We start from the raw sequence: 16,057 nt of genomic DNA, 5'->3' as shown, positions 1-16,057 counted from the left end.
TTTACTGGGCTCCTTTCATTTGCGCTATTTATTGAAAATTTGCACTAAAGGGTTAAACCCAAAATAACATTGGGAGAAAGTAAATCTAATGTCCAAGAGAGCCCGGAATGGAGTTTTCGTATGTAGGTGCTTAACAAATGAACAACAAAAATGGACACAGCACAAAGGCCTCCAAACAAAAGGATTTATCTGCGACATGAGCTGCAAAAAAAACAGGAGAGACATTTACTAAAGAGGGCATGTACTTCGGCCAGCAAACCTCCATAAGACGGCCTCCATATATCTGACTAAAGTGCTCATTCGAGGTCTTACTGCAAACATCTCAGACAGGATCACTGGTCTCCACGACAGGTGCAAAGAGTATATTTAGTTACAGTGTCTATTTGCGTATCATCCACACACCAGTCAATATTCCCACGTCCATTTGCGGGGATTGATAATCTTTATTTGATCAAATAACATAATTCAAAACACGAAGAAAAGCAATTAACATAGAACACATATTGAATATAGCAGCGATGGTGCCAACCCTTTCCAGTGAATTAAAGGGCATTAGAGCAGCTTCGAGGGCACATATTGAGAGTTACTGTCCCCTGGCACTGTCCCTGCCCTCGGATTCTGCTCTCTCGGATGAATAAAACTGATCCAGGGAAGAGGCGATGCCGACATCCGTGTGAACTGGACAGCCATGCCTAAATATCAGGCCATCAATCAGCTCACATCACACACATCCTGAAAGCAGCCCGAGGATGCACAGGGGGTAGTCGTTTCAACGAAACAAAAATTGTCTTTTTCACCTACTTTTTTTTTAATCCTTCTATCAGTCGCGGTTACGCCAACCCGCAGTTAGGATGCTGGGGTTTTTCGCAGTGGGAAGCTTTTAGAATTCCACTTCTTTCCAGCGCTGTGTGCTAAAGGAATGCGCTGTTATTTGGGTTGCACCCATAATGTGTACGAGGGTAGAGGGATCGCTGACTCTTTGAAGGTAGATGCAGTTTTCTGAGAGGTATGTGGTGGTGAGGCGTTTCACTATAATAGTTCGCCAGGTTCTTGGCGACAGGTCTTCTGAGGGCCACTGGGCCTTGCAGCCTTTTCCTCTACCCTCGGCCAGGCTACAGCATCGTTACATTATGCAAATTAAGGGGTGTGGAGGAAAGAGCAACATGAGGGTTTAGTGGTCTCTCTCATTCAAAAGATTTTGGTTTCTGTTTGCTATACATTTGCCAACTGTATTTTATGGTAAACTTTGCAAACTCAGAAAACGCCCACTGGGAGTATTTTTCCAACTGTATGAAGCAGAACACTAAGTAACTGAACGCATCATTCACATACGTAGCCTGTCCACCGACCGGTCTGGCCATGGCATTCTAGCTGAGCAGAAAGTGGTTTCCATGACTTGTAACTCCGCGTCCTACTCAGTGGTGTACCGAGCGAGAGGGTAGTGGGGGGCAAGCTGCCTAACCAGGACGTTTGTCACTGGGACACCTCTCCCGTTCAGCACCTCATTCAGGGTGCCCAACAAGAAAGGTGTCCTGCTTGGAGGACAATGTTTGCTGCGCAATGCCTGCTCAACACGCTCATTATCCTGGCAGCAGGAGACCTTACTTTTTACAAACAAGAGTAGGGTCCCGCTGCCAGGAAATGCCCCAAGGAGCTCCATGAGCTAATGTGAGCCATTAGGCACTGGTGGAAGGGAGGGGGACTATTAGCAGGGACTTTTTTCCCTTTAGAAATGTGCATGGGAGGGAGTGATCAGCAACGAGAAGAGTGCATAATGCTGCAGGCTTTATGAAATACTGACTTTGACTTTAAAACCCAAGAGGGATTTGTTAGGCTCACAATAACCTCAATGATGCTATTGTGACCTTGCATGAAGGATGGGGGGGAATAAAACTAAAGCCATGCTCTTATTGCTCAACATATTTCTATGATGATATATATAGTGTAAAGTTAATTATGAAAGGATAGTTTATTGTGTAACGTGCCTTGCTTAAAAGGCATTGCTATAAATAAAGTTTTATCTATAAGCAACTAAACCTGGGAAGATGTGCTCAGTTGCTTATTGTTTACATCCCGGTTTCACGATTTAAACAAACTGTGTGATCTTGGGCAGATCGTTTCATCACACAGTGTCGTATCTGCAGCTCTGCGATGCACTTCAGAGCTTATGTTAATATATCATGCTGTTATTTTAAAAAAGCCCGACTATAGAGGGGCTGCAATTTAGATATTTTGCACCAAAGTTATTTGCCACTTGGCTTTCTTATGGAAACTTATTCTAAAGTCGCTTCCATGGTGCCTCCAAGTATCAAACACTGATGCGATGTCCATTTCTGTGAAGTCAGTTCTGTTGGTGCAATCCATATGCAAATTAGGAGGTGTGCACGTATTATGCCCCAGAGGGCCTGGACAGAGCTCGAATAGATAAGTTCCCTTCATCTGTAATGAATCTGCAGTTTTATTTATTTTGTGTTATGTGTTAAAATGCCATCTACTACTAATGTTACCAAAAAAGTAGATTGGGGAAGGGATGGGCGGTTTGTGGGCCCAGATGAGTAGCAGGACTTGCATCGGGGCTCGCGCCCCCCACTCTTGCAATGCTGGATACTCCATTGGGCGTACTGATGCACTCTGCAGGGGGCACGGGAAAGTGGAAGCCTGTGACAAGTAACTGGACTCGATAAGAGACTGCAGTGTGCACATATTTCGACCTTATTGGGTCTCATCAGTACCCTGTAACCTGCCCACCCACCAGTCTGCCCTGCACAATCTATCCCAGCCGGAACCGGAAGTGCTGTGCATGACGGAAACCATTGCTTTCTACCAATATGTGCTGCATGGGGCAGTGCAAGTGGATGTCTCTGACAGGTAAGTGTAGATATGTGCCTAAGAAGCTGCTCAAATGCCTTTAGTAAAAATGTGGCCCATTCCAGGCGCTCCTTTTCCGCTTTCGTGCATCAGAATGTCCTTTGGTCGTGGTGCAGATCCAGTTCATCTTGCTGTAGCATTCGCTGCTTCTGGCAAGATGGTTCAGGAAGGCGCACTCGGAGTAATCGCGTATTGTGAACCTGCAAAAACAAACACAAAGTTAAATAAATGCACAGGTTCTGGGCATTGCTGCAAGTTCACAGTGGGTACTGATTAAAGGCGGGCATGCTATTAATATGGACGGACGGACACACACACACACTGGAGGGTCAGGATGTTATGCAGGGCTAGGCACTGGATGAAGACGAGAAGCTCGATGGTAAATGCAGCTCCTCGTGAGAAAAAGCGGTGATGCAGGAGGCCCACAACCATCCACCGCCTTCACACCATGCAGTCATACGTGCCTCAATTAATGAGGCGCCTGCATAGAACATGTGCAAATCCACAGATGACATAAGAATGCTGCACGGTCGCATCATTCTGTACACATATGGAGGTGAAACCATGAGGTGCCAAATTAGAAAAGCTCCAAGAAGCATCTCGGGGGAGTTGCCCTTTAAATTTAGGGACGAAAAGAGCAAAGTGCACTTACTGCACAGGAACCCTGAGGCCAAAGACAGGAATGTGAGACAAGGTGCTGCACCCAGAGCCAGAACTGGAGTTATCAAGGTCAAGGACTGTGGAAGTGGGGTTACCATGTAAAACTGCTGCAGAGGAGCACACGTTGCTATTCAGAGGGAGCGAGGAATAACTAGCATAGCAAGGATTGTGAAACCCAACCCTGTTACCTTCACGATGGGGAACATGCCTTTTCCTATTGCCACAGATTGCTAGTACATTAGATATTCTACTCATGCCATTTTCCATTGATTGGCACCGGCCATCTTTTGATAGGTATTGCCATATGAACTAGCACTGCCATCGTTTGCTATGGATTTCCTCATTTTCCCTATACACTGGCATAATTTGCCAGGCTTTGCCTATCCTTATATGCTCTGGCATTCTCATCATATGGTATTAATATCAAAGGTTGTGCAATTATATGTCAGGGTACTTCCACTATATGCCAGGTTGCCATGTTTTTACCGCTACACTCCCATTACTTCCACCATGCGGAGGCACACATCATTTGCCAGGCATCGGCGTGCTACGCCAAGTCTTTGCCTACTATTCCCAGGTGCTCCAATTAAATGCCACGCAATGCCATCATATACCAGATATGGCCATACAATGCCACACGATTGGCAGGCAGTGCCTACAAAAGCCCAGTTACTCAAACCACTGCCAGTAGGGCCATCAAAAGCAGCTGCTCACATTTACTTAAGTAATGGCTGGAGAGAGAGAGGAACCAAACACCAGTGCTCCCTTTGCTGCACAGCCAGAGCCATCAACCTCCACCGTTCCTCTGCCTTTGCAGAGGGGTCTAGGTACCAACTGTGGCTGTCGAACAGGGAGCAGGGAAGTTGCACTGTTCTAAGGTAAAACGGAACTGTGGAGAACAAGGCCACAAGAACAGGAAGGTAGTATCCCTGCCCGCTCCATCCTTGCCTGCTTCTCTTCAGTGGGTATGGCAGGCAGGCACTGCAAGTGGAGTGTGTTGTACTTCCAGCACCCCCTTACCTCCCCACACCTGGTGTTCATGGAAGCAATAATAGGAAAGAGAGGGTGAGTGGGAGTGCAGGGACTCCACGCCTCTCTCCCACTCCTCTCTTGCAGCAGCGATTAGAAGGCAGGGCACCTCTGCTTCTCTTTGCCTTGCACCGATGCATGTTTGACAAAACAGATTCGATGTGAACTTAAGGAAATAATAACAATAAAAGCACTCCTTTGGATCAACAGATCTTTCTGTGCTAGCATACAGCATCACTTTGCCTTGGTGGCAAAAGTACCACCAGAGACCAAAACTAACTAGTGGCTGCTGATCTTTCAAACTTATTGGACATGAAAAATAAACCCCAGGTTGCACTAACTGGGCAGGCAGAGCGAGTGAAGCACCTCTCACTGCCTGGAAACAAACGGCCTAAAAAAAAAGCAGGATGATTTTACAGGCTCTGAAGTGGACGCACAAATCATTACTGTACTTCAGGGACAGCCATGCTATGCTGGCTTATTATCTTTGAAGAAGTTGAACCATAGTCCAGCAATACTTTAGAACGTATGCACAATGCCAGGTACATTTGGGTACTCATTACTGTAGTTTATATTTTTCTAATTATTCTGTAGACCAGATTATCTGGTCTAGGGTTCTGAAGAATACTACTCCATGGCACGTGGCATTGTGCAGAGGTACAGTATTGTTATGGCACAATCCTTTCTGGGCACAGCACAGGCATTATTCCTTCTGTGCACGATATTCCAGAGGTAGCATCCCCCCCTCACAGAGATTACGAACGGAAATTCTTAAAGCCTAGCACTGTTTTACTGATGGATAGATCTCTCGCACAAGACACTTTAGGGCACAGTGTTTCAGGCGGGATCCGTTTATCCTATGACGCAAGCAACTTTCCGCTGCATATCTAGCCTTTCTGCAGACACACAAGCCCTAGCCAAGTTTCGCGATTCACCAAACCTTTTACAGATGTTCATACAATAACTGCGGAACTACATATGTTTTGGCACAACTTAGTATAGCATTAAAGGTCTGCTTTCACAGTCAGACTGGTTAGTTAATGACCAATTAGCCCTAGTTTGGCAGGCCTAAGTGCTTATCTACTGGTGAGCAGTCCACCAGGTCAGCGGGATGTACTAGAGGTAGGGCAGCTCATTCAATGTAAGGTCACGGGCGGCCTGCAGAGCTTCTTGAGGGTGTCCAAACACATTGCCAGGTTGGCGCAGCAAAATTCGCTTGATCACCCGTATGAATTTCACAGCAGTCTTCAGTTGTGAAGGGGAGGCTATATATGGCATGGTCGCTAATGAGTTTGGAGAGGACTTCATAATTTAAAAGGAGTGGGGAATTCATTACCCCAGTGCTTCTTTGCAAGCACAGGTTACTTATTTGAATGATGTTAGGAGCCAGGATTGCAATATTTATTTCCATAATTCTACCAGGGAAGCAGGGGTTGGGGAGGACCATGGTTTCAAACCCCAGACTAGTTTGCTTAGGTCCATTTCATTGATCGCTTTCAAGGAAGCAGAGCGTCTTCATGGGCAAGAGATATCAGCCTCTGTAGTGGATGTAAAGCACTAGCCTTAATGGCAGATTTTATCCGTTTGATTTTGGCCTCACAGAAATACCCTGCATTGTCAAGCAAGGTTTGACCAGAGTTGATGGTGGTCTTAGATTGTTAAGGTATGGAGTCCTTTGGCGCTTATGTCATGAAGTGGGCAGAGCATTCTTTAAGAGCTCCGCGCAAGCCGCTGGCATGGGTCTACCAAGGTAGAGCAGGGGGCTACAATCTGATTCTTCAGGTGCTTGGCATTAGAAATTGCATCAATCCTAACCAGCACAATCAATAGTGAGGGGCCATGTCAGCCATGCACAGGTTGCATCAATGTGTGATGTTGAGTTGTGTAATGTTCTTTCAAGTTGACTTCCTGATCTTTTTATCATGTAAAGCTCTAGATTGAACAATTTGTAGGTTAGAAAAAAGTGACCCTGTTGTTATAGTTCTCCAGCATTGGGATCTTTTCTTTATTCACATCCTTTAATTACTTCTTGTCATCAGACTTGGAATCCTCTGTATGCATTTGCAATAGCAATAACCAGGAGTAAAACTCAATACAGTATCTCATTATGGGCCATTTGCCTCTTACCCAAAGAGCCTAGTTTCAGATTTCTAACAAAATGTATAAGGGCCTGATTCACAGAATGTTTTTCAATGTGTATTGCACCATTATGAAAGGCTTCTGTGAATCTGGCCCTAAGAGAGTTGTGGGGTAAAATACAGCCCCAGAATGTCTAAGATAGAGAGGCCATGCCAGGCCATATGAAGAGAGCAAAGCTGGCTTGTGCAACACCCATTCGAATATGCAGGCCAGTCCAAAGCACTTCTCTTCCAACATGAGGCCTAGTGAAGGAGGGAGAATGGTAAGAAGAGTGTGAGTCAGAACTGTAATGTTACTAACATTGTCCAATGGATTCTAAAAAGATGTGTGGTATTCCAGATGCTGGCTTTGTGTAAAAAGGGAAAATGCCCACTTGACAGATTCAAAACTACAACAGTGCACATGGAAAGAAAATATAAAATTTAAACACTGGGCATTTGGAAGCTAAAAAGGAGGAATGATGCCTGACATTTAAGAAATAAAGTCAAGTGACAGATTGCCGTTATCAGGAATAAAGAGACTTATTTTCCTCATACAAAAGGACAGCATGTAAAGAGAAGGGCCAATTTTGTTTTTGCATAAATTAACACTGGTTCTCTTTGTTGATTGTGGCCTATCTGTGTGCAAGGAATCAAGAAGCAATCTACCTCTGTTCCAATGTAGTAGAAAAGAAAGATTGTCTGTATGAACGACAGGCCCATGTATAATCGAAAATGTTATATGGTAAACACATCGTGCCAATTTAAAAGGTTATTCTTTTAGAATTATGCGTGTAACTGGCTGCTGTTGTTTTTCTCCATGTAACTGAACTGGTTGTATCTGGAACTGTGACACGCCCACCCCAAGACCTTTTGACTGGGTTTATCAAGGAAACAAAGCTTGGAGCTTCAGTTAAAAATATAAGCAATGTTGCAAGAGAGATCTGAATTGCAGGGATTTACAGATAACATGACCAACAAAAATGACTCTTCAGGTAAAACCTCCCCATAAATTGTGCATTAGCTCTGAGCAAAGACCTTTGAAGCTAAGGAGAAGTGGGCAGAATCACACGGGCTGAGGCAGGCAGAATCACACGGGCTGAAAAGCCAGATGTCCCAGTCATGTGGTTTGAAGAAAATGAAACTACATGGGTTGGATCTGAATGTGAAACTGGAGGTCCCGTGTAATGCATTGAACACATTTTCCTAGAAAACTGTGCATCCCAGTGAGCACACCCCAGACTCATTTTAAAGGTTATAAAGAGCCAGTCGGGACCATATAGAAATAAAATGTGTGTGATGATGTCATTTAAGTTATGATCAAAATTATGATTCTGGCATTTTCATACATCTGAGGAACTGGAAAAATTGATAGTGATAGATGGTGAAATTAATGTTGGAAGTATGTAGCGTCAGAGTTTTAACTACTACGGTGCAGATACAAAGCGTGAAAAGCAATAGCTCCTTCCAGGAAGGGCGTGCCAAAATAAAATTAATATTGCCCAATTCAACATAAAATGAAGAATCCTATAATATATAGATTTGAGTAGTTATCTGAAAAATTTGCATAGCTGCCATGTCGTTAGATTTTCAGAACCCAAAAAGGTAAAACCCACCTGTCATTTTGAAAATATGTATTTTTACTCCTCCCTCAGCTTCCATAACCCATACCTCCCAACTCCTGGTCCTATCAGCAGCCAGTGGGCAACTTGGTGGGAGGTGAAGGAAGAGCGCTAGCCAGTCCTTACCGTGGGATTATAATAATGTAGGAGAGTCATCAACCCTATAAGAGGTCAATTTTGCATCAGAACAGGGCTTTTCCACTTTATTCCTAAAGACTCTAGTGCTGGACTCTTGCGAGAACAAATAGCAGGGAGGCCTCAAACCTTGCATTGGAGACAGTGACAGGAAAATCTAGAAGCTAGCTGGGACCCCCTCAGAGGAGCCAGAGGAAGTCTGGGTGCAGGAGAACATCCTTGACTGAAGCCACTGACCAGATCTGCGCTGTCCTCAGAGGAGCACTGCTGTTTCCGTGGATGCCCCATAATCCAGGCCTTACATGGAATTCGATATATCCCAAAGATATCAAAAGTGTGGAGGGTGGGGGGGAACTGACAGTTTTAATCTCCACCTCGCATAGCGGGCAGGAGGGTGGTACTGGGAAGACCCGTGGCACAGTTTATTAAATCCAACTCAAATGAATTCCACTGTATTGGTGTTGGGAACAGCCTGCCTTAATCCTTTTCATTAAATTATGGGGGAGGGGGTGAAATCAGGTATATATTTAGCACCTTTAAGTAAAATAAATCAATTAATTCCCATATAGAAAAATAACGGGATGATTGTTGTTAGAGTTCGAAACTAACAAATGTCATGCCCAGTGGGTTAGAGCCGGTAAAGACAATAAAGTACTTGGTTTAATCTACTTTTCTGAAGCCCCTGTCTTCTGTCCAGAAAGTGGGGGTCCTGAATCCCAAAGGAAGTAATCCTAAAACGCTACCTTTCAAGTGAATGGGGAGTGGGTAAAACAAAATTTCCCATTTATCCCCTTGCATCCCAAACCAGAATTACCAAGCATTACATCTCAATTGTATGTGTCCTGCAAAATGGAATTTCACATTTATTCCGTACCTCCTAAACCAAAAATCCCAAAGCACTGCCTGTCCTTTGAATGTGTTCTAAAAAGATATTTCCCCCTGTAGAGGAGGTCCAAAATAAAGCCTGCACTCCAACTGTCCATTTTGAAGTACCAGGAACGTATGTGACGTATGATGAGCAAATAAACCTGCAGAGAGCTGCAGTAGGGCACTGTCCAGTACCTATCAGAAGAACAGCACCTATTGAAGTACCAATACACAGAAAACCATGGACAGCAAGGTACCCATTGAGAAACCCCTATCAACAAAAGTAACGAAATGAAGATCGTCTAAGTACAGTCCCTGAAGAAACCAAAAAGGTCTTAATGGAAGATGAATGGTGATGTCACGAGAACCCGGACTGACTCACATATAGAAGAAATGACGACCAGAGAATGACGCAAAGAGACGAAACGCCATGAATAAGGATATCGTGTACCTAAGTGAAAGGGCGATGTCAAATGTGAGAAGCTTAAGCTGTAAGCATGGCAAATATAGTTGACCAGTTTACACCTGTACATATGCTTGGAACCGCAAGACAGCTAAGAAAACCGTGCGGCTTGCTATGCTTAGTAGAAAGATAGTGCGGCAAGCACCATTATACATAATCTACCTCAAAAGAAGCACATTATACAAGTGTATTTCCATTTTGCACAAGAAGCAGAATTAATCCAAGGGTTACTAGAGGCCACAGGAGAAAAGCTTCATATTTAACAAAATCTAGAAGAGACGGCTGAAACGAAACTCAGCAGAGGCAACTCGTGCCAGGAAAGCCAAGGTCGTACCAATAGAAGAGACAAGGTCGTACCAATAGAAGAGACGAATTGTAGCTACATTTAATTGAAACTAAGAACAGAATATCCTGCCTCTGAAAGGTCCAGATAAGAAGACGAAGGCAGGTGGTAGGTGAAACGAGAATCAAATACACAAATGGGTGGAAAAGAGGCAAATTCATGGTGTGCAAATCGGTTTATAGTGATCATTTCGAAAGTCATTTTTTTGAGAAAAAAAAATGTCGAACTTGTTTTTCAATGCATTTTTTTTCAAAATGGGGGGGTTCCCCTGAACCCCCCTTTTTTAATTTTTTTTTTGTTTTACCCATTTTTTTATCCCGAACCCTAAAATAAATATATAATTAAAAAAACGGAATTCAACTTTTTTTTTCGACATTTTTTCGAAAAAAATTGTCATTCGACATTATTTTTTCGAAAAAATGACTGACCACCGCGCAAATCACGTGAGCAGCCGAGCAAGAAGAAGCAAGGGCTCACACCTACGCATGGCACCATGCCAGGTGAAGATATCAGAACTTTTCCAGACAAAAGATGCAGTCTCGAGGACAACCACAGTGAAATAATTGACACATGGCTACTAAAGTGATGATTGATTGTAACAATAATTGGAGGAAGGCTGGGTAACTAAGGGGCACCCCGCATCTGGCCGAACATTCTGCATGCTGCTAAGCAAAGTGGAAAAGTATGCATGGGGTTGGTGCCAACCCAATCACAATGGACCAAATAATTTAGGGTCCTATAGTTAGTAGAACCAATAGGACGTTGTACTTTTAGTGACGTTTGCAGTAGACATTTTTGAAGGAAGGGCTTAGATGCCTACCTGTGTTTACCCAATCCCCTCACTCTGTTACCATATACAGATATAGTACCTATATTAAAGTTAACTTTCCCGAACAAATAGAATTGCATGTCAACTTTTGAGTGTTACATGTCAATGATGATGAATTTTTAGTATAAATGCTATGATTTTTGTGAAGATCGTTGGAGTTGAAGCGAGAAGGAAGATCGCGCCATTGCTGATATTCATAACTCCCTGTTTTTTGTACTTGTCTTTAAACGGACTCCCCTTTGCCAAACTGTTGAGTTGTCCTTATTGAGTGGTGTTGAAGTATATATCTGCACCCCCATCCATCTCACGGGTGCTGCTATCTTGTAAAGTGCTTCTGAGCAAACCCCGACTGTATGGGCCGGTTGGTGGTCTTGGAGCACACCCCATTGAGTTTATGCCTCAAACATTGCTGTTCTCAAAACAAAGCCAAAATTATTTTTCCTTTGTATTGTGAATGTTTTCTATTGGTTAATTTGCAATTAAATCTGATGTAAATTGTGACTGCCCATTTCAAATTTCTCCCTGTGTTGTTGTAATAACGGAAAATAATTTGGAGTTGTGATATGGTGTAGTACCACATCACTGGTGGTTGAAGGTTTGGTTGCTATTCCATTTTGTAAAACCTTAAATAAATATATATTCTTACTATACACTGGCCTGGTTCATAGTCCATTGGTGCTATAGAGGGTATTTGTTGAGGTGGTGCCAGACGGGTTGGAGGCCTCACTAAAGTTGAATCTGTGTAAGCGCTTTGGGAGCACGGCCACCTTGCTTGGGGGGTGGGGGGGGGGCGGGGTGGGACAAAGGAACTCCCCGAGTTGAGAGTGACCGCCTAATTAATCGCGACAGAGTTAACATAGGTCTTCCTACCCCAAAAGGGAGGCTGTGGGTGACTGTGAATCTATGAAAGGCAACAATGCTTGGGAACTATAGTTACAGGTGAGTAGCTTTTTATTCTTCATCATTGTCTCTTTCACAGATTTACATGTTTACAATAAATTAAACAGCAGTGCTAATAGAGGAGGGCAGACCGTGTAACATAATCAAGATGGTTTCCCTCTAGCGGAACAGATGCTGAAACGCGGCTTGACCCACTGTTGTCTTGGTTCCCTCATCAGCATCACAAAGATAATTGTTGTGTAAAGGTAGAAGCATTCACAAGCGTGCCACCTGACGATTATGCGGATCAGGACACTGGCATAGCATGTACAACCTCACTCGTGTGGTCATGCACAACCATTGGGATAAGCTGGAGGGGCGTGGCTAGGAAGCCATGTGAAAGGACGTGTCCGAACGAGAGCTCCCGCTGATCCGTATACTATCCGGCTGAAAAACCGTGCAAGGACTGAAACAACCATGCTGAAACAGGGGCGAATGTGTGCATGAACCGTGGAGGCACGACCTGATGCGCTTTTGGACCGGATCTGATCTGTGACATTGCGGCCCGGAGCTAAAGAATTGGTGCGAGTGTCGTGGATGGAACGTCCGCCATTAGACCACCGAGAGTATAGCCGGGACAGACCTACGAGATTGCTACGGAGGTGCGCGGCGCTGAACCAGCGTTGGATCGGGCGTGCCATAACTTTGATTTTTGACGCCCGGCCAGAGGCCTGTGGAGCGAGCAGATCCACGGTTTTTGTGTAACAGAGACTTTGGATCGTGTGATGGTCAGGCGTGGAAGACAAAATGGCCGGCGGAGATGAGGAACAAAGGCGCCTTGCGACTGTCGGGCCGTGATTGCATTAGGTCGCACAGGAGCGTCTTTGAAACTGGCCCCGCGCGCATCCTGGAAGCCGGCTTAGTCTACGACCATGTCAAACAAGCCCCTGAGGGTGAAAGGCAAGCAGCCCACGCTAGAGGACTTCGCTAAAACATCGACCGGCCCGGAGGGGGCCAGAGGCAGAGACAGTCCCCTGGCAAAGGAGGCGCCCACCGGAGGAGCGAATCATGAGGTCCTTGCCGCGATCGCGGACCTTAAGTCTTCTTGGGAGACCAAGCTCCAGTTGGCGGTGGCGGAATTGAAGACGGCCATGGAACTTCAAGTCGGGGCGGTGCAGGAGGATGTTAACCTCCTTAGGCAGGACGTTCGTGCCCTGGCGGAGCGCACCGAGACTTTGGAGAAAGAACTGGGCCCCACGACAGCGGACTGCGCATGGCACAAGCGCGAGCTACACGCCCTGGTGCAACGAGTGGGCAACCTCGAGAGTAGAGCAGAAGAAGCAGAAGGACGTGCTAGGAGGAATAACATTCGCATCGTGGGGCTGCCAGAGGGGGCTGAAGGTGGCAACCCCACAGAGTTTGTGGATACCATGCTTTTACAAGAGATCACCGGAGGTACCCTTTCTCAAGGATTTGCTGTAGAGAGGGCGCACAGGGCCCTAACTAGACGACCGCCACCGGGCGGCCCGCTGAGGCCGGTGATTGCTAAGATCCTCAATTACCGTGACCGAGAGAGAATCCTCGAACATTTCCGCAAGGGAGGTACAATACAACAAGGAGCGGCGTGTATCACGGCCTACCCCGACTACACCCTGCAAGTACAGCGAAGCCGTATGAACTTCGGATCGGTAAAGCGGAGGTTACGGGAAGCGGGGCACAAATACATGCTGCTCTACCCGGCCAAGCTTAAGGTTTTTTTTAACGGCAAGATGTTGTTCTTCAACACCCCGGAAGAGGCCATGGACTGGCTAGATGCGCACAATTGCCCTCAAGAGCCGGATGCCCAGCCTGCAGACGGTACAGTTAGGTCCAAGTAAGGCTTCGGACCCGGTCTAGCTGCTGATCATGGGACTTGATTATAGTTGTTGACTTTGATTGTATATGTGTATGTACATGCTTACTGATGACACAAATTGAATGCACGGACACTGTGGCAATAGAGGGGAGTCTCAGAAGACCGACCTTTTTTCTTTCTCCCCCAATAGTAATCTAGTCTAGTCACTGATAGTCAGGTGACGCCCTGTTGGGCTCTCACACCGGTTCCCCGGTTGGGAAGCAGACACAGGGATGCCTGAGATCCAGGGATGGAGCTGGGCAGTTAGTTGGGTTGGGGTTTGGGGGTTGGGGTGTGGGAGTTTAGTTATGAGCTGGGTGAGTATAAGCGGTATTTACATTATGTCCGGTGTGTGGGGGTGGGCCTACTTCTGTGGGGGAGGGATGCTGTTGTACCGCCATGGGGGACCTTAAGGTGCTGACGTGGAATGTCAGGGGACTTAACAGTTACTTGAAAAGAAACAAAGTTATGCTATATTTGAAACGACAGAAAATAGACGTCACCTTGCTGCAGGAGACGCACCTGACTAGTGCTAAGTTGGAACTGGTGGGAAGGAAATGGAAAGGGACAGTTGTTGGCTCTCCGTACTCTGCCTATGCCAGGGGGGTACTCATTTGGGTGGCACCACATGTCCCGTTTAAGGTAACCGGAGAAGTAGTTGATCCGGATGGGAGGTTGGTTGTGGTGAGGGGGATTATAGAGCATAGGGAAGTGTGTGTTGTAAACACGTACGCCCCCAATCACAACACGGCGTCCTTTTTTAAGTCGCTGTGCCCGAAGTTGAGTGAGTGTGTGGGCGGCGCGGTGATTTGGGTTGGGGATTTCAACTGTGTGCTGGATTCTGGTGTGGACAGGTCGGATAACAAGGTGGCGGGGCGCGGCCCAGCCGCCAAAGCGTTGCAGACGTTGGTGGCGGATTTTGGTCTTGCTGACGTGTGGAGACTGAAATACCCTGACGAACGGCAATTTTCACACTACTCTGCCCCGCACAACCTGCATACAAGATTAGACTACTTTTTTGTCACGCAGGAGGTCGTTACCGAATGCGTCCAAGTGGAATACAGGGCGAGGGTCCTTTCGGATCACTCGCCACTGCTCCTGCAATGGCAGTATTGTTCCCCGAGGGCGCGCATACCGACATGGCGCCTTAGGGCGGAGGCACTCAAAGACCCTGTCTTTCGGGAAGACATGCGAGACGAGATTGTGGCTTACTTTGAGGTAAACAGGGGCAGCGTGCAGTCAGCGGGTACTCTATGGGAGGCGTTCAAGGTCGTAATGCGTGGGGCGGCCATAGCGAAATCTAAGGGACTAATGGGGGGGGGGGGTCCTAGCTGACCTACAGAGGGCTGAGACCGAACTCGAAAGAGAACTGGCTGGAGGCGGGGCTGACACGAAGGTGGTCTACGAACTACAACAAAAGTGCACAGACTGCTGGGAGCGGCTCTGTAACTTGAACTATAGAAAGTACACAGAAAGACAACATGTGGGGGGTGACAAAACAGGCCGGCTCCTGGCATGGCTCTACAAGAACGAAACCCCTAGATCCCCGATCCGAGTAGTAGCCACCGAAGAGGGTGTGGAGGTAGACACTCAGGAAGGTGTTAACAGCGCGTTCATGGAATATTACAAGGGATTGTATGAGGATGTTGAAGGGAGTAACCGGGTGGAGATAGAGGAGGTCTTGGAGGACATTGGCCTGCCCAAAGTTAGCGACGAGGAGAGAGAGGAGCTGGATGCTCCGATCACTCTTGATGAGCTTCGCGATACGGTGAGGCAACTACCCACTTGCAAGGCTCCGGGGGCGGACGGGCTTCCCAGCGAATTTTATAAAGCATATGGAGAGGAGGTGCTCCCGCCTATGCTGGAAATGCTGAACGAGGCGTTTGAATTGGGACGGTTGCCTGAATCGCTCAGGGAGGCGATTATAGTGCCACTCCCTAAGCCTAACAAACCCGCGCGTAGCTGTGGCTCTTACAGGCCGCTGTCGATGTTAAACCAGGACGGCAAGATACTAACGGCCGTCCTGGCAAGCAGGATGCGGAGGGTAATCGGCAAGTTGGTGCACCCTGACCAGACGGGCTATGTCCCGAACAGGAACATCACCCATAATCACAGGAGGCTCCATCGAGTGGTTGAATGGGGATGCGGTGATGGCGGGGAAATGGCGGTCGCTTCGTTGGATGCGATTAAGGCGTTTGACTCCGTCAAATGGCCATGGTTGCTAGCGGCTCTCAAAGGGTTTGGCCTGGGGCCTAGCTATGTCAGATGGGCGGAGATATTATACAACGCCCCGCTGGCCAGGGTCCGCACCGGGGCAGTGGTGTCTGACCGGTGGCAGCTGGGCAGGGGCA

The 16,057-nt window shown here is 46.6% G+C and overlaps 1 protein-coding gene across 1 annotated transcript in view; it reads right to left on the bottom strand.

Moving 5' to 3' along the window:
- Positions 1 to 423: 423 nt before the first annotated feature.
- Positions 424 to 16,057, bottom strand: part of LOC138580156 (C-type lectin domain family 2 member D-like) — a 67,263-nt gene continuing 51,629 nt past the window's right edge. Inside the window, exon 5 of the mRNA XM_069650486.1 lies at positions 424 to 3,068. Within this exon, the coding sequence (XP_069506587.1) occupies positions 2,909 to 3,068 (160 nt within the window). The 3' untranslated portion in view covers positions 424 to 2,908. The remainder of the gene's footprint in view (positions 3,069 to 16,057) is intronic.

Source organism: Ambystoma mexicanum, chromosome 3p (assembly GCF_040938575.1).
Source record: "Ambystoma mexicanum isolate Mex_15411 chromosome 3p, UKY_AmexF1_1, whole genome shotgun sequence".
NCBI classification, from domain to species: domain Eukaryota; kingdom Metazoa; phylum Chordata; class Amphibia; order Caudata; family Ambystomatidae; genus Ambystoma; species Ambystoma mexicanum.
The sequence above is the reverse complement of the archived record's forward strand: the minus strand, read 5'-3'. Positions and strand labels throughout refer to the sequence as shown.